The 25,047-nt window shown below is 43.5% G+C and overlaps 2 protein-coding genes across 9 annotated transcripts in view; both read left to right on the plus strand.

Moving 5' to 3' along the window:
- Positions 1-15,879, plus strand: part of AMZ2 (archaelysin family metallopeptidase 2) — a 51,512-nt gene extending 35,633 nt beyond the window's left edge. The window contains exons 1-8 of one of the 7 annotated variants that reach the window (XM_054459650.2): positions 4,380-6,752; positions 7,276-7,371; positions 8,859-9,141; positions 9,464-9,637; positions 9,720-9,848; positions 13,128-13,291; positions 14,421-14,597; positions 15,538-15,879. In XM_054459650.2, the coding sequence (XP_054315625.1) occupies positions 8,859-9,141; positions 9,464-9,637; positions 9,720-9,848; positions 13,128-13,291; positions 14,421-14,597; positions 15,538-15,693 (1,083 nt within the window). In that variant the 5' untranslated portion in view covers positions 4,380-6,752; positions 7,276-7,371 and the 3' untranslated portion in view covers positions 15,694-15,879. The other 6 variants (XM_054459651.2, XM_054459652.2, XM_054459648.2 and 3 more) reach the window with 6 other exon arrangements.
- A 1,967-nt stretch (positions 15,880-17,846) lies between these two features.
- ARSG (arylsulfatase G) overlaps positions 17,847-25,047 on the plus strand; it is a 150,878-nt gene continuing 143,677 nt past the window's right edge. Inside the window, exon 1 of one of the 2 annotated variants that reach the window (XM_054459564.2) lies at positions 17,847-18,133. The gene's annotated coding sequence lies outside the window, so the exon portion shown is untranslated. Of the gene's footprint in view, positions 18,134-18,248; positions 18,264-25,047 lie in introns of those variants that run through there. The other variant, XM_063656510.1, reaches the window with a different exon arrangement.

The raw sequence follows: 25,047 nt of genomic DNA on the forward strand, positions 1-25,047 counted from the left end.
TATACACACATTGTTGAGAAACATGGAGATAAATACCAGAAAAAACAGCCAAAGAGTTGAGAACAGTAGCCTCTAGGAAGTTGGCCTATGGGGTGGGGACTATTACTTTTCATTACAATGCTTTTAGTACTTCTTAGGTTTTAAAAATGTGTACTTGGAATATTTTCATACCTATAGTAATTTTATTATTATTACTATTATTATTATTATTGAGACAGAGTCTCGCTCTGTCACCCAGGCTGAAGTGCAGTGGCATGATCTCAGGTGACTGCAACCTCTGCGTCCCAGGTTCAAGCGATTCTCCTGACTCAGCCTCCAAGTAGCTGGGACTATAGGCGTGCACCACCACACCTGGCTAATTTTCTTTTTTCTTTTTCTTTTTTTTTTTTTTTTTGTAGCAGAGACGGGGGTTCACCATGTTGGCCAGGCTGGTCTCAAACTCCTGACCTAAGTGATCCGCCTGCCTCAGCCTCCCAAAGTGCTGAGATTGCAGGCGTGAGCCATTGTAGCCGGTCCATATAGTAATTTTAAAATAAAGTCAACAAATTAGGAAGACAAAGGATGGCTTGGTTGTTAATCTAAATGAATCTCTAGTTAGTGGTATGTTGGTGTAAGTAAAATTCAGAGACCATAGGAAAAATAGATTGAGGAGCAGTTGAAAGGGTAGGTGGAAAGACAGAGGCAGGGAACCACCTAGAAAGCATGGAGAAGCTGTTATGCCTCAGGGTCATTTGTATATTTAGGAATGCCTAAATATTAATACATTACTGACTTGTTAAATTGCTTTCTGACTGTAAAAGTAATAATACTTATTGTAGAAAGTTTGGAAAATGCAAATTAATAACTAAAGAGGGACAGAGAAAGAGAAATCAAAACCACCAAATATCTCATTATTCATAGATTATTACTTATCAGCATTTTTTTTTGACGAAGAGCGAGGGCAGTGGCGCGATCTCGGCTCACTGCAACCTCCACCTCCCAGGTTCAAGTGATTCTCATGCCTCAACCTCCCGAGTAGCTGGGATTACAGGCGTGTGCTACCATGCCCAGCTAATTTCTGTATTTTTTTGTAGAGATGGGGTTTCACCTTGTTGGCCAGGCAGGTCTGAAACCCCTGACCTCAGATGATCTGCCTGCCTCAGCTTCCCAAAGTTCTGGGATTACAGGCATGAGCCACCATGCCCAGCCAAGCACATCTTTTTAAAACAAAAATAAGATTACAATGTATAGGCCAGGCAAGGTGGCTCATGCCTGTAATCCCAGCACTTTGGAAAGTGGAGGCATGCAGATGTCTTGAGCCCAGGAGTTCAAAACCAAAACAAGCCTGGGCAACATGGTGAAACCCCCTCTCTACAAAAAACACAAAACATTAGCCAGGTGTGATGGTGCATACCTGTAATCCAAGCTACCTGGGAGAATGAGGTGGGAGGATCACCCGATCCCAAGAGGTCCAGGCTGCAGTGAGCCGTGATCACACTACTGTACTCCAGCCTCGGTGAAAGAGTGAGGCCCTGTCTCAAAAAAAAAAAAAAAAAAAAAATTACAATGTGTAAACATTTCTGTGTCACACTTTATTTCCCCTTAGCATTGCTGTAGGTCACTATTGTCTTTGATAAATGATTTTTTTTTTTTTTTGAGACAATCTCGCTCTGTCGCCCAGGCTGGAGTGTAGTGGTGGGACCACAGCTCACTGCAACCTCCGTCTCCGGGGTTCAAGCAATTCTCCTGCCTCAGCCTCCTAAGTAGCTGGAACTATAAGCATGTGCCACCATGCCTGGCTAATTGTTGTATTTTTAGTAGAGATGGGGTTTCAACCTGTTGGCCAGGCTGGTCTCGAACTCCTGACCTCAGGTGATCAGCCTGCCTTGGCCTCCCAAGGTGCTAGGATTACAGCCATGAGCCACTGTGCCCAGCTGAGAAATGATTTTAAATAGATGATTAGTATTCTAACATATGAACATACATGAAATTTATGGTCTATGATTAATAATTTATGCTTTTCCAGTCTCCAATAGCTGGATACTTTGATTGTTTCTAATTTTCATAATTATAAATAATATTTTGGTGACTATCCTTAACCATAAGTCTGTGAGATCTCTTATTGGGTCAATGGGTATGAACATTTTAAAAGCTATTAATACTCCATGTCAGGTTGTTCACCAGAAAGATTTGACCTGTTTATACACAGTTCCGCCAGGACAATCTACCATCATTGGACATTATCATCAAAGACAACTTTTTAGTAACCATGCTAATGTATCACACATTCAAAAAAAGATCAAGGTTGAGGGGAAATTCGTAAAATGGAATGCAAACAAAAATAAATGAACCTAACTATATTTCATGTTAATAACAATACTACACTGAAGGGCAGAATTGGGAGGGGGAAGAACTAACCCAGGTGGGTAACTTGAACACAGTATTTTAATATATATCTTCTGGCTATAAAGAACCTTAAATAAATACTAATTGGTAGAATTGTTTTCCTGCAGTGCTATGGATTAGGAATTCTGAAATTATTTTTAGTACATATTCTAGTACAGAGCAAATAAATAAATTGTGAATAACAGGAGCCAGGTTTCTCTCTACTGGTGAAGGACATCATACATATGGAAAAATGGAAGGCTAGAATGAATGAACTCTGTGGTGTCAGGCTGGACTGGTATTGGAAATGTCAGTACGGACTCATGTTTTGGTTGTACTGTGACTACTTATGAAACTGTGCTTGATTTTTGGAAATATACTCTGAAGTATTTTGGAGTGCAGGGCATCATGTCTACAATTTACTTTTTTTTGGAGACAGTCTTGCTCTGTTGCCCAGGCTGGAGTGCAGTGATGTGATCTCAGCTCACTGCAACCTCCGCCTCCTGGGTTCAAGCAATTCTCCTGCCTCAGCCTCCCAAGTAGCTGGGATTACAGGCATGCAACGCCATGCCCCACTAATTTTTGTATATTTAGTAGAGACAGGGTTTCACCGTTTTGCCCTGGCTGCTCTCAAACTCCTGACCTCAAGTGATCAACCCACCTCAGCTTCCCAAAATGCTGGGATTACAGGCATGAGCCACCTCGCCCAGCCTGCAATTTACTCTCAAATGGTTCAGGAAAACAATGTGTATTTACATATAGAGACAGAGATAAAGACACAAAAAGGATGAGAATGATAAAGAAATGAGGTAAAATGTTAAGTACTGGGGAATCTGGGTGAAGAGAATGTAGGGATTCTTTATACTATTTTTGCCACTTTTCTTTTAGCTAGAAATTATTTCAAAATAAACAGTTTGGCCAAATTAGCAGGTAAGAAAAAATTATTAGAGTGGTTTTCATTTTACTTCATTCATGTGTTCAGTAAAGTTGAACACATGGATGTTAATGGACCATTCGGATTATATGGTTCATATTTTTTGCTCATTTTTATGTCATGGTGTTTTTCCATGTTGATATGTAAAAGCTGTTTTAAAACTCTTCATCTGCCATATATGTTACATTTCTTTCCTGCCTTCTGCCACCTTCTAATGTTGTTACCAACTTTCTTTCCAACCTTGGGCCACTGGCATATATACTCATTTCTAAATATCAGAACTTGTAGTGCTTTTTGAAATGCCGACAGCCTATGGCTCATTCTGCAACTGCATATTAGTTAACAGGCAAAAATACCTTAGTAAGAGAAAGCGTCTTTTTCTTCTAATAAAAAAAAAACCTAACCCCCCCCCCCTCCCCGAAGCACTAAGGTGTTTGTCTGTTTATTTTTTTGAATAGGGTCTCACTCTGCTGCCCAGGCTGAAGTGCTGTGAATCACGGCTCACTGAAGCCTCGATCTCCCAGGCTCAACCCATCCTCCCACCTCAGCCTCCCAAGTAGCTGAGACTACAGGCATGTGTCACTACACCTGGCTTTTTTTTTTTTTCTTTTTTTTTAGAGATGGGGTTTCCCTATGTTGACCAGGCTGGTCTGGAACTCCTAGGCTCAAGTGATTCTCCTTTCTCCTGTCTTAGCCTCCCAAAGTGCTGGGATCATAGGCATGAGACACCATGCCTGGTCAGTTATTTAAGAAAATAAATATTAGACCATGCATAAATATGCTATCCTAAAATTTGTGAGCAAGTACAAAGTTCATGATTCAGAAATTTAAACAGTTTAAATGCAAAATGAAGTTCTTTTTAGTGAATACCAAAAAACTGACTGAAAATCTAGTGAATACCTTTTATGCTTCAGATACCTCGTATGAGAGTCTTTACCCTCAAGCATCTCGCAGTTGAGTAAGGGTGACATGTAAGAAATAGGTTACAATCATTGTGACAAGGACGACCGCAGTATTATTATGTACACACAAGGCAATGCACAGGCAGAAGTTTTGTCATGAGGCAGGATGAGGCTACAGAAGAGGTGACAACTAAGCTAAAGAAGCCACTCAGGATGTCAGAAGACAGCTGTTAAGTCAAAAACAGGCACCATATCCAAAGGAACTGATTTGATCCCTAAAATTCTGTTAAGATGTGCTGTAGATGGGGCACGGTGGCTCACGCCTGTAATCCCTGCACTTTGGGAGGCCAAGGTAGGTGGATCACCTGAGGTCCGGAGTTCAAGACCAGCCTGGCCAACATGGTGAAACCCCGTCTCTACTAAAAATACAAAAATTGGCTAACACGATGAAACCCTGTCTCTACTAAAAATACAAAAAAAAAAAAAAAAAAAATTAGCTGGGCGTGGTGGCGGGTGCCTGTAGTCCCAGCTACTTGGGAGGCTGAGGCAGAACGGCGTGAACCCAGGAGGCGGAGCTTGCAGTGAGCCGAGATAGCGCCACTGTACTCCAGCCTGGGCGACAGAGCGAGACTCTGTCTCAAAAAAAAAAATGAGGCGGGCGTGGTGGTGCGTGCCTGTAGTCCCAGCTACTCTGTAGACTGAGGCACGAGAATCGCTTGAACCCAGGAAGCAGAGGTTGCATTGAGCCGAGATCGCACTACTGCACTCCAGCCTGGGCGACAGAGCGAGACTTCGTGTCAAGTAATAATAATAAAAAAGGATGTGCTGTAATTGTCTCCATTTTACAAAAGAGGTCAAGTAACTGGCACAGGTCCCACGCTAGTAAGTGAGGGTTTTGGGATTCAAGCACAGACCACCTTCGCCCCTATGCTACACCACCTCAGGCTGTTGGGAGATAGGCGCCCAGTCAAAAGGCACATGGAAGAAAGCCCACGACTTCTCAAGCATTGAAGCATTGAAGCATTGAAGCGCATCAGTATTCTCAACTTCAAACTTTGGGAAGTCATAGTAGGAATGCATTTTATTCAAGAATGGGTTCAGGTGAGGGTGGATATGGGCACTGGGTTCAAAGGACAAATTTGGAGATTTCATGATCCAGGAGGGTGAACAAATAAGGAAGGGCTAAAGAGATCCTCGAAGTTGAAAGGTTCAAACAGAGTTAATGTCCTCTAAGGAGAGCCAACAAGGGGTTACAAGTGCTGAAGTCATCAAGAAAACGTGCCTGTCTTTCCTGGAGACTGGGAAGGAGAATTAAGATGAAGAAAATCCAGAAGACGGTAAAATGGCTTGACTTCAAAATAACAGACCGGGCGCCGTGGCTCACGCCTGTAATTCCAGCACTGTGGGAGACCGAGGAGGGGGTGGATCACCTGAGCTCAGTTCGAGACCAGCCTGGGTAACAGGGTGAAAACCTGTATTAAAAAAAAAAGAAAAAAAAAAGCCGGGCGCGGTAGCCCACGCCTGTAATCCCAGCACTTTGGGAGGCCAAGGCGGGCGGATCACTTGAGGTCAGGAGTTCGAGACCAGCCTGGCCAACATGGTGAAACCCCATCTCTATTAAAAATAACAAAAATTAGCCGGACGTGATAGCGGGCACCTGTAGTTCCAGCTACTGGGGAGGCTGAAGCGGGAAAATCGCTTGAACCCAGGAGGCAAAAGTTGCACTGAGCCGAGATTGTCCCACTGCACTCCAGCCTGGACAACAGAGCAAGACTCCATCTCCAAAAAAAAAAAAAAAAAAGCAACAAAAAGAAATAAAAAAGAAAGCAAGAAAAAGAAAGAGAATGGTGAGGCCCAGAGAGACCGAAAGTCCCACCAGAGGCCACAGAGCTAGCTCAACCCTAATGCCGGCCCCGCGGTGCCTTTCCGAGCTCACGGCCTCCCCTCGGCATCCGGGTTTTGGCCTCGGAGCGCCAGGGACGCCACGAGGACGCGCCCCACACTTGCGCGTCTGGGTTCCAGCCCCCGCGGCCCCCAACAAATAAAGAAGGGAAAGTGCTGAGGGTGACGGCCCCGGGGAACGCTGCAGCTCTACGTCAACCTGCGGCGGCCGCCGACTCATTTGGGGCCACGCCGGTTGCATTCGTCACGCCGGGGATGCCTCTCAAACCCGCGGCCTGCCGAGGACGTTCCCACATGGGAGACCCCAGCGACGCGGGCGCGTCTGTGGCTCTCGAGAACCGGGCCGCGGAGCCCCCGCGACGGCAGGCGGGGAACCGGCGACTGCGGGGGCAGACAGCTAGGGCTTATACTCCCCTCGCTACCCTCTATTCTGGAAGACGCGGGTCGCGGCCGCCGAACTCCAGCTCTGCGCCTGCCCAGGCGGCGGCGCGCTCAGGGGCGTGGCATGGGCGGGTCGTGAGTTGGGCGGGGCCCACAGGGCGTGCACGACGGAGCGGCGCGGCGCATGGCGTGAGGGGCGTGGCGCCAGTGGGCGAGGCGTGGCGTAGTGCGAAGGGACGCGGTGCGCACGCGCGTGAGGGCTGCCGCGGGTGGGTGGTGTCGAAGCCTGTCGAGTCAGGGCGGTTCCGGGGTGCTGTCAGAGCTGGGCCGGGGCCCCTAGGCAGGGTAGCCGGGTCGTAGAGGCGGGGGCCAGTCGCGGTCGGTGGAGCGGGATGAGGATGTAGGAGGGGCGGACGTGGCGGAAGCCGCGGGGTCCGCGTGGGCGGTGCCTCTAGGGAGCCAGGGAGGCCTTTCCCGAGGCCCCTGGGGAAGAAGAGGCGAAGCGAGTGTCCCTGGGGAACCCCCACTCCACTCCCAGCCGGAGACTGGGTTGTGTCTTCACGGACCAGAGCCCACAGTGCGAGTTGCTATAGGCAACCAGCCAGGGTGGCCAGCTCCTCCCCATTTGCCGGTGATGTTCTGGTTTTGGGACCAAAGCATCCTAGGCTTCCAGTCCACTGCAGTGACCGAATTCTGCGCCCCCTGCCCATCTTCTCCCGCAGCTTCCCTAGATTAGGTTTGGGAGGCAAGAGGAGGCCTCCTGACCTTTCACACTGCCTTTTTAATATTAAGATGAAGGCACACTCCACAACTTTCTTCCAGCCAGGCCCAGACATGTCCATCCTTGTAAGATAAAAGCTTCCATGGGAGCCTTCCTTCCTAATCAAGGTAGGTAGACTACAGGAAGGTACATCTTGTTTTATATTTTGTCCTGTAGAAGTCAGATTTCAGCCCAGTTGTGTAGGAGTGAGGATGAGCCTGTGCTCATATCAGAGCTTTTGAGTACAGAGACATTTGATCTGGAATTTTAGCCAGCCTCTTCAACCCCAGAATTTATAGGTTCAATCAGAACAGATATTAGCTTAAGTTTTCTTATCAATCGTCTATCATTAAACTGGCAAAATCTAGATAATTAGAAAATATGACAAAGATGATCCAGACAGAGATGTTCAACTTTTTCCTTAATTCAAAAAGCCTTGTCGTGGAACATCGGACCCATTCAAGAGGAAGGATGAAAGCTCTATATAGGAACACGATGTGAATGGAAGAAACCTGTCATTGTGAGGCTGGCTTTTGATTAGTCATCTGATGTCTTCCCTAATGTGACGTGACTTTGAGGCCGTAAACTTCAGTGGCTAAGCTGTAGTTTCTCAGCCTGCAGTTAGATTGCAGAAATGATAGGGCTTACGTTAGTTTTGTTTTTATTTGATGTTGAAGATCTTTGAGTTACATTAGAAACGATGAGTATTTTTCATGTGGCACTAATGAGTTAATTCATAATACTATTTTTTGAGACAGAGTCTCTATTGCCCAGGCTGGAGTGCAGTGGCACGATCACGGCCCACTGCAGCCTCGACCTCCTGGGCTCAGATGATCCTCCCACCTTAGCCTGCCAGATAGCTGGGACTACAAGTGCACACCACCACATCCGGCTAATTTTTTTGTAGATATGGGGTTTTGCCATGATGTTGAAGCTGATTTCAGACTCCTAGGCTCAAGTAATCCTTCTGCCTTGGCCTCCCAAAGTGCTGGGATTATAAGCGTGAGCCACTGTGCCAGGCCAATATTATTCCCCAAAAGAAGGAAGTTGGGTGTGAGGTCCTGCTTCTGTGGTCACCATGAGGTTTTTTTGTTTGTTTTGGACTCTTGCCCAGGCTGGCGTGCAGTGGCACAGTCATGGCTCACTGCAGCCTCAAGCTCCTGGGCTCAAGTGATCCTCCTGTCTCAGCCTCCCTGGTAGCTAGGACCACAGATGTGCACCACTATGCCCAGGGAATTTTTAAATTTTTTGTAGAGACAGGGTCTCACCATGTTGCCTGAGCTGTTCTCAAACTCCTGGCCTCAAGCAATCCTCCCTATCCCAAAGTGCTGAAATTACAGGCATGAGCCACCACACCTGGCCACCACTAGTTTTTGTAATGGAAGCAGGTTACATATGAGATGGAGGAATGGATTTCATGATTGTCTTTTTAATTTCTTAGATCCCCAAGAAATTGATTGGACATGAGGAAACCACTCTAAGTGTGACCACTCTAAAGCATTAGCAATCAGTCATTTCACTCTAGGGAGAAATCAGAGCTGAATTATAGAGGATAGGTAAAGTCCCCAATGTGGATATGTATTTTTATATTTGACTACTTGCGTTTTTTTGTTAGATGCAGATAATACAGCACTCCGAACAGACACTAAAAACAGCTCTCATCTCAAAGAACCCAGTGCTTGTGTCACAGTATGAGAAATTAGATGCTGGGGAACAACGTTTAATGAATGAAGCCTTCCAGCCAGCCAGTGATCTCTTTGGACCCATTACCTTGCATTCTCCATCAGATTGGATCACCTCCCACCCTGAGGCTCCCCAAGACTTTGAACAGTTCTTCAGTGATCCTTACAGAAAGACACCCTCTCCAAACAAACGCAGCATTTATATACAGTCCATTGGTAAATACTGGTAATGTGCTGGTTTTGGTTCGGTTTTGCAATGGCGCTGTTGTCAGGAATAGTCCAGGCTATGGTCTGATTCAGATGGGCCGTTTTAGGATCGTTTTTGATATTCATTGAGGTGGTACAAGTTTTGTAGCCAAACTGACTTAAAAGATAACATTTTGTTTCTTTTTAATTCATAGCAACACCAATGAATGATAAAGGTTATTGAAAATTTAGAATTGGTTTTGTTTCTAATTTGAATCTTCTTACTCATAGACTGGGTAAACACTGAATAATCATCTTAAAGTCTGTTTTTAAATGTTCTTCCATATTATAGGCTCTCTAGGAAACACCAGAATTATCAGTGAAGAATATATTAAATGGCTCACGGGCTACTGTAAAGCATATTTCTATGGCTTGAGAGTAAAACTCCTAGAACCAGTTCCTGTTTCTGCAACAAGATGTTCCTTTAGAGTCAATGAGAACACACACAACCTACAAATTCATGCAGGTGAATTACACGACTTTGCAGTTTGAACTCAGTATATGTAGATAATATACACTCATACATTTACGTATTTCTTTTTAAATAGGGGACATCCTGAAGTTCTTGAAAAAGAAGAAACCTGAAGATGCCTTTTGTGTTGTGGGAATAACAATGATTGATCTTTATCCAAGAGACTCGTGGAATTTTGTCTTTGGACAGGCTTCTTTGACAGATGGTATTCCTTTTTTGGCATTGTTGTTAGACGCTTCTTCAGCTTGAGAATATTTGAAGATGTTAAAAGAGGGAAAAAATTCCAACCAAGAATCATACTGATATTTAAAACTGTATAGTATTTTCAGTTGAGACATTATGCCATAATGGGAAGCGTGCTGTTGGTAGATTGTGATAATCTAGGTTCTGGTTGGCCACTCACTACCTACAGGACCTTAAAGGTAACAATACCCACATCATGGAGTCATTTGGAGATAATTTACATAAAAGTGCCTGTACATAAAAAGTGTGGATAAGCCTGGACAACATAGTGAGACCACATGTCTACAAAAAAATAAAAATGTAAAAACCTAAATTAGCTGGGCATGGTGGCACATAGCTGTAGTCCTAGCTACTCAGGAGGCTGAGGTGAGAGGATTGCTTGAGCCCAGGAGGTTGAGGCTGCAGTGAGCCATGATCGTGCCACTGCACTCCAGCCTGGGCAATAAAGTGAGACCGTGCCTCAAAAAAAAAAAAATGTATATATAGACCTGGCACATATATAGGCATTCAGCATAACAGCTAGTAAATGTCAGTAATTCAGTAGTAAGGTGAATTAAACCAATTACAGTTTGAGCTATTATTAATGGATGTGAAAATCTAACTAATTGTTTTTCAATTCTTTTCATAGTCATCTTGCACAGATAGAATAGCCATAGACTAAGTGTTGCTTCTTTCTCATCCTATGACATTTGTTTTTTAATTTAAAGAGTCAAAATGTCCATCTTTGATTTGAGATATGTAATAAACCTTGACTTATTAGGAACTCTGCATGGTAATATTGGGGATGGGAAAGGTTTTGGAAACCGGTCATATTTTTAACCTTTTTTTTTTTTTTTGTCATCTCTCTACTTCTCCCCTCCCCTTCATTTTTGTTCTTACTTCTCTAACTTCATCCCAAGAATCCAAGACAGACTTGAAAGGGAAAAGGCCCCCTAAAGGGAGTGGTTCATTAGTGTTCTGGGGATGGGGAGTAAGTACAGGGACTATCCTGAGAGTTTATGGTCTGTCTGGATGTTACATTAGCCTAGGATTTGTGGGGTGGATTAGGTGGGGTCGTAAGCTTTGTGGGACAAGTGTTTCTACTAGAGGTGGGGGCTGTAGGGCTATAGAGCCTCTTCCCACTTACTCCTTTATTCTTTATTCTCCATTTATGTGAGGTTTCTTGTGGCCCCCCATGGCCCTACCAACATGCACTCTTGGAGACGAGGATCACTACTTTCTTACTGATTTTGGTGGTGTGAGGTAGCTTTTTATCATAAGTTTTCTCTCTTATTACTAACCTGATAGAGATGGAAACATTGAAAAATAATTCTATCTGCCTTTTATTTTTCTTTCGAGACAGGGTCTCCCTCTGTCACCCAGGCTGGAGTGCAGTGGTGTGATCATGGCTCACTGCAACCTCAACCTCCTGGGCTGAAGGGATCATCCTGCCTCAGCCTCCCGAGTAGCTGGGACAACAGGACTACCACACCCGGCTATTTTATTTTATTTTATTTTTGGCAAGATGGGATTTTTTTTGGCGAGATGGGATCTCCCTGTGTTGCTCAAGCTCATCTTGAAGTCCTGGGCTCAAGCGATCCTCCCGCCTCAGCCTCCCAAAGTGCTTTGATCACAGGTGTGAGTCATCACACCCAGCTAAAAAAATAATTTTCAAAGCATATGTTCATGTATCTAGATATTGCTAGCTAATTTATCTTACGTATTTGAGGAGGTCAGGAAACATTTCCCCAAACTGTATTTACTTTAATTCTTTTTTTGGTAAGTTTCTTAAATATTACATGACATGAAAGATTTACATAGGCAAGTAGCAGGATTAGACAGTGACAATATCTTAACACAGTGGTCTTTTCTCTGAGTTTACAAATATTGATATTTTTAAAGTGAGACGCATTGACTACAAAAGAAAATAATCTATTTGTAGGATTATTGGAAGAAGGAAATGTCCTTGCTGGAAGTATTACTGTAGTGAAATATGCTCACACTTGATTGGCCAGCAGGGGTTACTTGTGATACAGGAATAGATTTAGTGCGCTCTTAATTTCCAGAATGCTATCTTTCCTTAATTTTCGAATATCAGTCTACACTTTCTGGGTAAAGGGAGGTGAGGAAGTTGTTTTTGAATCAAATTAGATTGGACAAATCTACTGTGGGTTTATTTTCTTTAAAAATGTATTACTTTAAAATAAAAACTGAGAGACATAAATAAAAGTGATGATGTAAACTAGTCGAATTATGAAGCAGTACTCTGTAGGGTGAGTTATGTAGCAAACCATGTTCTCTGTGCTTGCAGAGATGGTTGATATAACTCTAAATGTAACACAGGAAGTCAGTTACAAGTGTATTTATTCTGGTCACCAGACACCAGTGACATAATAGAGTTGAGCTGCTCTTTAAAAAGGGGGTGGGGGTGGGGCAGGGGAAGAGGTTATTCTGTCTAAAGCCGTGATTTAAAGCATGGGCTTCAAGACATCAGGGCAGTTGTCCTCAGTCACTGCTGCGTGAGGGAAGGCCAGCAACCCCTCTAGACACACGTGTAACAGATCTGTTTTAGTGTGTCCTTAAAGAGTGAAATCATGACTGCCTATTGTTCATGTGATTTTTTTTTTTTTTGAGACCGAGTATCACTCTTGTCGTCAGGCTGGAGTGCAATGGTGCGATCTCGGCTCACTGCAACTCCGCCTCATGGGTTCAAGCCATTCTCCCGCCTCAGCCTCCCTAGTAGCTGGGATTACAGGCACCTATTATCATGCCTGGCTAATTTTTGTAGAGACAGGGTTTCACCATGTTAGCCAGGCTGGTCTTGAACTTCTGACATCAGGTGATCCACCTGCCTCGGCCTCCCAAAGTCCTAGGATTACAAGCGTGAGCCACCACGCCCAACCCATGTGGTTATTTTTTATGATTCCTTTTTGAGTACTTGATTTGGAGTACTTGCTACTTTCAGTAAAAGACTTCTTTTGTGGGAAAAGACTCTCTGAAACTTCAGTTTCCCAAGCATTTGACCTCAAGTCCATTAAGTTTTACAAGGCAAGGCAAAGTGGATAGCAGCAAAAGATTTTGATAGGGAAATCTGGGGCAAAAGTCTTCCTTTTTGGTGGCAAACCATAAGTGTATCAGATGGTGTGGACACAGTGACACAGAGGTGCACTCACTGGCCAGATGGGCCAGCAGGCTCTTCTTTCTTTGGTCTTTGCTCAGGGACCTTACTCTCATTCTGTCGCTGCTTGTCCTCTTTTTGTAGGTGTGGGGATATTCAGCTTTGCCAGGTATGGCAGTGATTTTTATAGCATGCGCTACGAAGGCAAAGTGAAGAAGCTCAAGAAAACATCTTCAAGTGACTATTCAATTTTCGACAACTATTATATTCCAGAAATAACTAGTGTTTTACTACTTCGATCCTGTAAGGTAAGTTATTAAAAAAATCCGACAGGACGATTCTTTAAAAGAGTGTTCCGTAAACTGTATATTGTCAGTCCTTAAGGTAATATTATAAATGAGTTTGTATCATTTGTATAATTTTGGTGCATAGTGCTTGACTGAAATGATCAGTAAAACAATTTAAATGGATACCTTCGTATTGAAATTTACAATATCAGTGCCAGTTTTTCTGTACTACTAGTTACAGCCTTGGCTGTACCCATGTGCTATTAGTGTAATTCCTGAATTCTGGTGTGAGTGGGTAACCTACTTTTTCAAGCTACTGTGGTCATTGGGCAAAGCTGTTTTCCCCAGGCCTTTGGAGAACCTCTGCTCTGGCCTCTCTGGGAGCCTGGGCCTTCCTGCCCTGGTCTCCAGGCTACCCTCGACTGTAGTTGTCCTGGCAGTTCCTGATATCCCCAACTCGGTTTTGTGGAAAGCCTATCTCCCCTTTCTCCATAGCCAGAGAGATGGGCTTTTCCTTCAGCTAGAGAAATTCTGCTTTTACCTGTACTATTTGTTGGGGTTTGACAGTTACACCTCTGAGAACTACATTCTCACAGTGTGTTCCGTGGGCCCCCTGTGTCATTGCCACTTGATGTTCTCATTAGCATGCAGATCAAGCCCCCTTTCTCCCAGTCCTACTGAAATCAGCATCTCTAGGGGAAGAGCCCCAGAATCAGAATTACAACGAGTACCCTAGTGTAGATCAAGGGTTCTCAGCCAGGGGTGATTTTGCCATCCAGGGAATATTAGCAACGTCTGGAGACATTTTTGATTTTCACGATCAGGGAGGGAGTTCTGTTGGCATCTAGTGGGTAGAGCCAGGGATGCTGCAAAGCATCGCACAATGCACAGGACAGCCTCCCACAACCTGGTATTATCGGTCCAACATGTCAGCGATGTTGAGGTTGAGGAAGTCTATAGCAAGAAAGGCAGTAAGACATTTGGGAAAATGAGGGATTATTAAGTCTTTGAAGGTCTGGACAGGGTGAAGTTTTGGTGATAATGGTAAGGGAGTTGATTCCTGTGTTTCTTGGAAAAGCAAGAAAAAGAAGAGATATGTAGCTTAATGTGATGGTGGTCTTATAAAGCCTCAACTGAGATTGTCTTGCAGACTTTAACCCATGAGATCGGACACATATTTGGACTGCGACACTGCCAGTGGCTTGCATGCCTCATGCAAGGCTCCAACCACTTGGAAGAAGCTGACCGGCGCCCTCTAAACCTTTGCCCTATCTGTTTGCGCAAGTTGCAGTGTGCTATTGGCTTCAGCACTGTAGAAAGATACAAAGTAAGTTGGGGGGTGGACAGTCTAAAGAGGGGGAAGTGGTTATCTGAGTAGCAAACTGACGTTTCTATTATATCCTTCTCTGGAGTTATAATTTATCAGAGGAAATTAGTGTAAAGATAAGCAGGAAGCCGTGGTTTAAAAACGTGAAGAAATGCCCTTCTTAAAAACTTCAGCTTGCCTTTGAGTGATTTATGCTTACAGTTCAATGAGAAATAGTGGAAGAAGTTTCTTTGCTTCTCTTCCATTTAGGGCAAGAGAGCTTGACTTTGCAGAACAGAGTAAGTATTGATATGTGTGGCAGAGTTCATTTTTTAAACCCTATAAGTGTGTGGACAGGATTTACCTTTCCAAATATGGGACAGAGGTATGATGTTCATTAGGAGGAAAAAAATGATTTTCTTTAAAAAGGCAGAAGGAAAGTACCTAATCTCAGTACGCGTGTGTGTGTGTGTGCCCACACTTGCCCACAAACATCAATATACATTCATGTGTCTACTCATGGCTATGACTGTGCATTCAGGTGACTGCACAGAAATGTCTACACACGTGTTTTCACATACATATGTCTACCCATGCCTGTGTGGACACTTATATATGTATATACGTGCATGTCAAATTAATACAATGCCTTGTGGAATATTCAGCAAGTTGAGAAAAAATGATATCCTATCATGCTAGTAAAGTGTAAGAATGAGTGTATTTCTTTTTCATCTTTTTTCAGTGCGTACTTTTGACATCATTTGTAATTCTGTGTGTATTTGGTATGTGCCATTTCACTCAGTATATCATAAGCATTATTTCATATTCACACCATCACTATCAAATGCAGCATCTTCATGGGGTAATATATCACCCTATGATCTAGAAGCCAATGCTTCTCCCTTGCCTGATAGTATTTTGCTGTGGTTTGTTGAAATGCACATCTTTCATGCTTTTCCAGGCACTGGTGAGGTGGATTGATGATGAATCTTCTGACACACCTGGAGCAACTCCAGAACACAGTTGTGAGGATAATGGGAATTTACCGAAACCCGTGGAAGCCTTTAAGGAATGGAAAGAGTGGATAATAAAATGCCTGGCTGTTCTCCAAAAATAAGGACCTTCAAATAGGAGTGATTGAAATAAATCACTACTTGCATGTTATGCTTTCATTTGAGTGGAATACTTCATTGGAATAAACTACTGATCTTGTGCTGTGTCAAAGTAACAGACTAGAACCTTCTTTCAAGTACCTGAATTGAAATGAAACTCATTTTGAATAATAAAAACTCTAGAAACTCTTTATCTTCTCATCTTACTGGCCTGGTCTGTGGCAGCAAGCACATTATTTCCATTCCCCAAATATGTTTAGGTCTCCCAAGAAAGCTGGGACTGGCGGTAACGAGCAAGTAAATAACTTGAAAAAGAACTGTAGATGCCCCAAGGAACCAACCAACATAATTTCCAGGGGGTGATTTTGTTTTTAGAAGAGCTGCTCCTCTCTGTTAGGCCCAGCCAAGTCACATTTTTGGATGTCAGTGGGCTCTGATCTTCACCACAGCCCTCCTTTTCCGAGAGCCTTCCTTACTCTCTCGAGTGCATTACCTCGTTTTTTTCTCTTGCTGGTTGTCACCTTATCCCTGAAAGAATGAACAGCTTGTATCAGTTTTTAGCAGCTTAAAATACCTCTCAGGAATATTTGCAAGTGAAAATAACAATGGTCCTTACACTACCACAACATTTGGTGGTGGGAGTTCTGTTGCAGGTCTCAGCTATAACATAGTCATTTATGAGGGATCTTACAAATAGTGTGTAATGGTATTTATATTTGTGAGTGTTGCACTTTTTCTATAGATTTAGAGCGGCTTTCAGGTTTATTTCAGTAATAATGTCCTTCTCACATTACATTGTGAAGTGTTTACTTGAGTCAGGGAGAGAGTTTAATGGGGTTATCTGTCAGGGTGCCATGAATGCTGATGAGGGCCTGCAGAGTGTGAACATCAGCCCCATTGCTACGGGGGTGGACAGGTGGAAAACCTCAGACTTGACAAACCACCTCTGCTAGATAGATGTATCTTGGGAATCTAGAAATTACAGTGAATATTTTATGGAATACCAGTGAGCAGACAGCATTTCCCACTTTCCTATCTTACCTTGAGGGTAAGACTTAAAGGTATATATGTATTTGTAATTTGAAACCTAGATTCTTCATTGTTTGATGTATGCAATATGATGTAACTATAGAAATGATCCCTGAAAGTATAGTCTTTGATGTATGGAGTATGATGTAAGGCACATTTTATATCTGAGTCAGTGGTTTCCCTTGGATTCATTCTGTTTGATTGAACCCATTTAAGTCATTTTAGGAAATGGCGGTTTGCTGTTAAAATTAATTGGAGAGAACACTTGGTCATTCTATTAGCAAAAAGAGACTGATGGAGCATGGTGTTTTATGGATTCTCCTTGAATAATGTACTTAAAAAATTATTGTCCATTCGATTACATTTTTTTTTTTTTTAATTTTCCTACAAGGCAAGCACGGTTTTAGTCCTGTAGGTCAGCCTTTGTCACAAACTCTTTTGAACTAAGATTTGCCTAGTTGAATAAATAAGGTCCATTTGTGTCTACTCTGCACTATGAGACCAGGAGAAAAATCATCTAAGAAACCGTTCACTCTTGCTAAAAATTGAACTAAACATAAATTTTATATGATGCATTTGTTCAGCAATCATAAGTGCTGTGTATAACTATATATTTTTGGATAATTTCTTAGGGTTCAGCTTAAAAATATAATATGCCTACTGCAACTAAATTTTATGTACTATGGTTAAATTTTTGTAGTTTTAAAAGATAATTTTCACTAAATAAATCCAAGCAGATTTTGCTCTGCAAATGCTGGCTGAACAAAGTATTGAGCTAATAAAGAAGATTAATAATTTTCTACTGTCTAAATACTCTTAGAAATCAGTGAATTTGGAATGTTTTTCATTTATGTCATAGATCCTGATGCTGGTCACCTGTGGAGTTAGTATCTCTCCGGTCAAGAGATTTTTCAGGCCTCAGACTTCTAATGGTGAGGGTTAATTAGAAGAATTTGGGGAGGACTACCGGTCGGTTCTTGTTCAGCTTGCTTTTTGAAACACACATTCTCCTGATATGAATAATTTACATTTCAAGCCCTACGAGGGACAGAGGGCCGCGTTGCTCCCTCTTGGGAGCAGCAGTGCTAAAATCGAAGCAGGCAGCTGCGGGACCGCTATAGCCGGCCCTGCGCTCGGGCCCTTCCCGGGCAGGAAGCGCGTCGCTGTCCCCGACTGCGCCCAGGCTGGCGGGCCCAGCAGCTGCGAAACGCCGGCGCACCATCTGTTTCCGCGCCCGGGGACTTCCCCGGCGGGGCTCAGAAGTGTGGGGTCGGTCGCTTGGCTTCCCCTGGCGTCAGCGACCCAGGGTAACCTCCTCCACTGCTGCCTGCCGTGCAGGCCTGCCTGTGGGAGAGCCACGTGTGCCGCGCTCTGGGCACAGCCTTGGAAAGTCAGGACCGCGACGGCAGCAGAGCAGTGAGTGGAATCACCTCTCGAGTAGAGCATTTAAAAAGTGCTTCATTGAAGAGTTTGAATCTCAGTCACTTTCTAGATTCTGATATCTAGAGTGGCACCGTCCGATAAAAATATAATACAAGCCACCTATGTAAGCTTAATGTTTCTAGTAGTCATATTAGCAAATGCATAAAGAAGCAGGTGGAGTTAATTTCAATAGTATATTCTGTTTAATCCAATGCATCCAAAATATTATTTCAATCAATATCAATGCTGAATGTTTTATATCCTTTTTTTGTACCGTCTTCAAATTCCTGTGTGTATGTTACACTTGCAGTACGTCTTACTTCCAACTGGCCACATTTTCAAGTGCTCAACAGCCCCATGTGGCTTGTGTCTATTGTATTGGACAGTGCAGCTCTAGAGCAGTACCCAACTCTAGTGTACCTGGAAAAATGTACCCGTGATATTGAGTTACTAGGAGAGGAAGGCTTATTTCAGGAAAAGGTCATGTAAATCTTCTGTCAGTACAGCCAGTGCTGACATTCAAGCTGAAAAGGTGTGTGTAGACACTGTAAAGGCCTCTGGCTTTGGTATTAACTTGTTTCTTTAAAAGCTTGATACTGTTCTCTGTTGCAGCTTGTTTTTTACCCTCCCCTCTTCATTTTCAAGAGCCTGATAGTGTCTTCAAATGCATTTCCATTTTTGGAAAGTAGAGTCATGAAGCATTAATAATGTGGAGATTATGTCCATTTCATGCATGAGGACACAAGCCTGCAGCAGTAAACTTGCTTGTTGTTTAACCAATGGCAAAAATGGGATCAGATCCCAAGTCTCCCTAATGTTGAGTTATTTGTTGTTTTCACTGTGCTAAATGACCTAATTGAAGTACAATATCACCAACCAGAACCTAACCATTTTTCCCCCAGATTGTTTATGAGGGATTATACACGATTAAACTGTCAATTTCTTTTCTGTTCAAGTAGAGTCATCTGGGGTTGCTCAAAGTTGGAGAAATCAGTCTATGTACTTCTGCCTTAGTACCAAAAAACAGAGGTGCAATATTTATTTATTTTTGAAATAGGGTCTCACTCTGTTGCCCAGGCTAGAATGCAGTGGCATGATCACGGCTCACTGGAGCCTCCACCTCCCGGGCTCCAGTGATCCTCCCACCTCAGCCTCCCAAGTAGCTGGGATTACAGGTGTGCACCACCATGCCCAGTGTATTTATTTTTATTTTTATTTTTTAGAGATGGGTTTTTTTCCACATTGTGAGGCTGGTCTGGAACTCCTGAGCTCAAGCAATCTACCTGCCTTGGCCTCCCAAAGTGCTGGGATTACTGATGTGAGCCACCATGCCTGGCCAAGAGTTGCAATATTTAGTAAAGCTCTTGCGACTAGTTGAGGCATTAAAAGAAAGCATTATGAAAAAAAAAAGTCTACTGGAAAATAGTTGAAACAAAATCTATTGAGGCAGTATGTTAAGACTCACAGACTGCCATACTTAACCCAGTATTGATTTCATCCTACTGTTTTCTTTAGTGTCTGCTCATGGCTCAGTTTTTTCTTTACAACTTACTCACCTATATAGTACACTACTGCTGGGCACTCTGAGACCCATCCATCCTCAGATGCTGAACCGGTGGGTTCTCAGCACAGTGCTTTCAGTGTCCTATGGTTATTCAGCTGTTTCATAGCAGCACAGACTCTCTTGAGCTGTAACTGTCAATAGATATCATTTTTTTCTCTTGTGTAACTAAAGGGAAAAAAGTCTATAACTCATTCATTCGTTGATGTATTTTTTCATTCAACAATATTCATGGAGCACCGCCTACTGGGTGCCAGGCCCTGCTCAAAGCCTTGGGAATATAGCAGTGAACAAAGAACTCCTACCCTAATACACTAGTGGATGAGACAGGGAGTCAAGGAGTAAACAGATGCTTTATTTTATTTTATTTTATTTTATTTATTTTTTTGAGACAGAGTCTTGACCTGTCACCCAGGCTAGAGTGCAGTGGTGTGATCTTGGCTCACTATATCCTCTGCCTACTGGGCTCAAGTGGTCCTCCCACCTCAGCTTCCCACGTAGCTGGGACTACAGGCACGTGCCACCATGCCTGGCTAATTTTTGTAGTTTTTGTAGAGAGGGATTTTACCATGTTGACCAGGCTGGTCTCAAACTCCCAGGCTCAAGCAATCTGCCCACCTTAGCCTCCCAAAGTGCATGCTGTTATAACCTAATATCAAAGTAAATGGATAGAAACAAGTACCATTTTGAATAGGATAGACAGGAATTCCTCCCTAGAGAGGTGGCATTTGGAAGTGATCAAATTGAAGGGTCACACTGCATACACATCTCAGGGAAGGGAGTACCAAGCAAAGGAAACCACAAATGCTAAGGCCTGAAGCTTGCAACAATAAGAACAATTCCAGAAACAGTAAGAGAGGCTAGGCGTGGTGGCTCACACCTGTAATCCCAGCACTTTGGGAGGCCGAAGCAGGTAGATCACCTAGGTCAGGAGTTCGAGACCAGCCTGGCCAACATGGCGAAACCCCATCTCTACTAAAAATACAAAGAAAATGAGCCAGGTGTGGTGGCGGGTGCCTGTAATCTCAGCTACTCAGGAGGCTCAGGCAGGAGAATTGCTTGAACCTGGAGGCGGAGGTTGCAGTGAGGCGAGATTGTGCTATTGCACTCCAGCGTGGGTGACAAGAGCAAAACTCCATCTCAAACAAACAAACAAACAAAAAAAGGGCTGAGTGTAGTGGCTCACGCCTGAATTTCCAGCACTTTGGGAGACTGAGGCCGGCAGATCACGATGTCAGGAGATCGAAACCATCCTGGCTAACACGGTGAAACTCCGTGTCTATTAAAAATACAAAAAATTAGCCGGGTGTGGTGGCATGCGCCTGTAGTCCCAGCTACTTGGGAGGCTGAGGCAGGAGAATTGCTTGAGCCTGGGAGGCGGAGGTTGCAGTGAGCCAAGATTGCACCACTGCACTCCAACCTGGGCGATAGAGCGAGACTCCCCCTCACCCCCCCAAAAAAAGAGCCAGTGAGGCTAGTGTAGCAGGAGCAGAGGGAAAAGTAATAGCATCCATCAGGCAGTTCACACAGGGCCCATTGCTAAGGATTTATTTCAGACTTGTGCTGTAACAGGATTACTGTAGCTGCTGTATGGAAAATTAAGGTGGGGTGGCGTGTTGCAAGAGTGGAAGCAGGCAGGCCAGCTAGAAGACTACTCTAATAATCCAGCTAAGATGATATTGGCTTGGATCAAGGGTCCTGGTGTAGTTGGCAGAAGCAGTCAGCTCCTGGATGTATTTAGAAAGGAGAGCCGATTGGATGTGTGGAGGAGTGGGTTTGAGGAGGAGGATCCAGAGTTCTGCTGAGGACACTTTAAGTAGAAGATGCCTAGTTTTATATCCATGCCCTGCCATGCAGGCAGATATAAATCAGGAGCTCAGGGACAAAGTTGGGACTAAGAATGGGAGGTGCCAGTGCAGAGAAGGTACTTAAAGTTTTGGTTGAATTCTAGGGTGTATAAGTTGTTAGGGAAGTTAGTGTGCTTGTTCTTGAGTTGCTGGAAAGGCATATAAATGACACAAATACATGGCCACAATATGTGTTTTCTCAATAATATTTGGTGAAATGTTCTGGGCATCAGGTTTCCCGTCTAATTTTCCCTGTAGGAAACGGATAGTCATTGAAGTAGTTTTGATTTGGGTGTGAGTTGTTACATGGAAAGCGAAGTTCTAAGTTCTCTTGCCACTTTTCTTGTTCTGCACCTTTAGAGAGTCATTACGAGAACTGAACACTAGGGGGACCCAGTTTCCTTACTTATGCAACGGCGTCTGGCCCAGCTGTAGGCTATGATCGCCCACACTTAGAACACACGCAATATAAACACAAATCTGAAAACAAGGGCAGCTTCTTTTCTAATGCAATGTATACTTATAGCACTCAATGCAATGTATACTTATAGCAGTGATCATTTTTGCGTGTAACATGTCTGAATTCCTTAAATAGGTCATTTTAAGTAATGTGCATAACCATTACAATTTTTCTTTTTTGAGACAGGGTCTCACTCTTTGCCAAGGCTGTGTGCAGTGGTGCCATCTGGACCCACTGCAACCTCTGCCCCCTGGGCTCAAGTGATCTTCCCACCTCAGCCTCTTGAGTAGCTGGGACCACAGACATGAGCCACCACACCTGGCTAATTTTGGTTTCACCATGTGGCCCAGGCTGATCTTGAATTCCTGGGCTCAAGCAATTCACTCACCTTGGCTTCCTAAAGTGCTGGGATTATAGGGATGAGCCACCACACCTGGCCACCATTTAAAGAATTAAAGACAATGGCTTCTAAACTCTAGTTCCCTGTTCGTGAGCCCCATATTTGCAAACTTGTGAAAATAAGGATCATGATTTTTTTTTTTTTTTTAATTTTTATTTTTTGAGATGGGGTCTTGCTCTGTCGCCCAGGCTATGGTGTAGTGGCATGATATCGACTCACTACAACCTCCACCTCCCAGGTTCAAGTGCTTCTCCTGCCTCAACCCCCGAGTAGCTGGGATTACAGGCGTGCACCAACATGCCCGGCTGATTTTTGTATTTTTAGTAGAGACAGGATTTCACCATGTTGGCTGGGCTGGTCTCGAACTCCTGACCTCAAGTGAGCCACCCGCCTCGGCCTCTCAAAGTGCTGGGTGGGATTACAGGTGTGAGCCACCACGCCCAGCTGAAGGATCATGATGATTTCTGGTTTACAATAGTTGAATTGGAGTATGGAAATCTAAATGTAATAAATACCACCTGGTGATTTGAATCTGCGCCACAAGAATGCTGACATAGAATCCATTTTCTGTTTTATCACCAGGTATTAAGCAAAGGGAAAGGCAAATAAATGCTCAAAAGCTACATTACATGTTATTGGAGTATAAAATGTATAACTTTGTTAAAAAGTTTGGACACATTTTGTGTTAGTTACGGATACATAGGTCTTAAAAGAGTACATGATCTTAACTCTTTTTTTTTTTTTTGTGACGGAGTTTCACTCTTGTTGCCCAGGCTGGGGTGCAATGGCGCAATCTCGGCTCACCGCAACCTCCACCTCCTGGGTTCAAGCGATTCTCCTGCCTCAGCCTCCCAAGTAGCTGGAATTATAGGCATGCACCACCATGCCTGCCTAATTTTGTATTTTTAGTAGAGAAGGGGTTTTTCCATGTTGGTCAGGCTGGTCTCGAACTCCCAACCTCAGGTGATCCACCCGCCTCGGCCTCCCAAAGAGCTGGGATTACAGGCGTGAGCCACCGTGCCCGGCCCAACTCATTTTTATAACTAGAATAATTTTACTTTTGGGGAGAGAAAGTCTACATAAGGTTTATACTGAAGCCTCTTGAAGTCAACAAGCTTAAAGCAGAATCTTTTTAATCAGGAGAAATGAAAACATAATTAACAGCCTGGTGTGGTGGCTCACTCCTGTAATCCCAACACTTTGGGAGGCCGAGGTGGGTGGATCACTTGAGGTCAGGAGTTCGAGACCAGCCTGGCCAAGATGGCAAAACCCCGTCTCTACTAAAAATACAAAAATTAGCTGGGCGTGGTGGCACATGCCTGTAATCTCAGCTACTTGGGAGGCTGAGGAAGGAGAATCACTTGAACCCAGGAGGTGGAGGTTGCAGTGAGGTGAGATCACGCCACTGCACTCCAGCCTGGGCAACAAGGGTGAAACTCCATCTCAGAAAAAAAAAAAAAAAAGAAAACATAATTAACAAATGTGTTAGCTATAATGTCGGGCACGGTGACTCACGCCTGTAATCCCAGCACTTTGGAAGGCCATAGTGGGCAGATCACTTGAGGTCAGGAGTTCGAGACCAGCCTGGCCAACATGGCAAAATCCTGTCTCCACTAAAAATACAAAAACTAGCTGGGTGTGTTGGTGCATGCCTGTAATCCCAGCTACTTGGGAGGCTGAGGCAGGAGAATTGCTTGAACTCCGGAGGTGGAGGTTGCAGTGAGCCAAGGTTGTGCCACTGCACTCCAGTCTGGGCGACAGAGCAAGACTCTGTCTCACCAAAAAAAAAAAAAAAAAAAAAAAGTGTTAACTTCTTGATCTTTCCTATTTTGGGGCAGTTATGATCTAAGAATTACTTTGGCCACAATAAATCCTTTCCCATGGGTCAGGATTAGTTCTCATAGTTTTGCTTCTGGTGGTACTGACCTGTGCCAGTATTACAGATGTGTGGTGAAGGGGCTAGAAACTGGTCCACAGGCCAAATCCAGTCCACTGTTTTTTGTTTGTTTTTTTTTTTTCAGCCTGAGAGCTAATAGTGTGTGTGTGTGTGTGTGTGTTTTTTAACGTTTTTAATGTGATTGAAAAAAACTATATTTCCTGTGTGAAAATCTTGTGAAATTCACATTTCAGTATCCGTAAATAAAATTCCATTGAAACATTGCCACGTTCATTCATTTATATATTGTCTGTGGCTGCTTTTGGCCCTCAATGGCAGAGTTGACTAGACAGAGGCCTCATGGCCTGCAAAACTTTAAATATTTACTACCTGGATCTTTACAGAAAAAGTTTGCCAACCCCTAGCATGTAGAGTCTGTGCTGTTTACTTACAGGTTACAATAGTTCTTGGAACGATTCTGTAACTGGGTGTAGTCTTTAACTATTTGCCTTTATGACTTTTGATAGGCTTACTCTGGCTACCATGATATCATTTCATTCATGTGTTTTTGATTAATAATTAAATTCCATTGATGCTTTCATTCTTATTTCAATTCTTAGATGAAAATATGCTTCTTCATTTGATTATATTATTTAATTTTTATTTCCCTCTCCTGTTATTCATTACTTAATACTTCCCTTGAATTATTTAGTCTTTTTCTAAGGTGCTTTAAAATAGTTTGTATGAAACTCAACATAAAATAA

The sequence above is a fragment of the Pongo pygmaeus genome, chromosome 19 (assembly GCF_028885625.2).
Source record: "Pongo pygmaeus isolate AG05252 chromosome 19, NHGRI_mPonPyg2-v2.0_pri, whole genome shotgun sequence".
NCBI classification, from domain to species: Eukaryota; Metazoa; Chordata; class Mammalia; order Primates; family Hominidae; genus Pongo; species Pongo pygmaeus.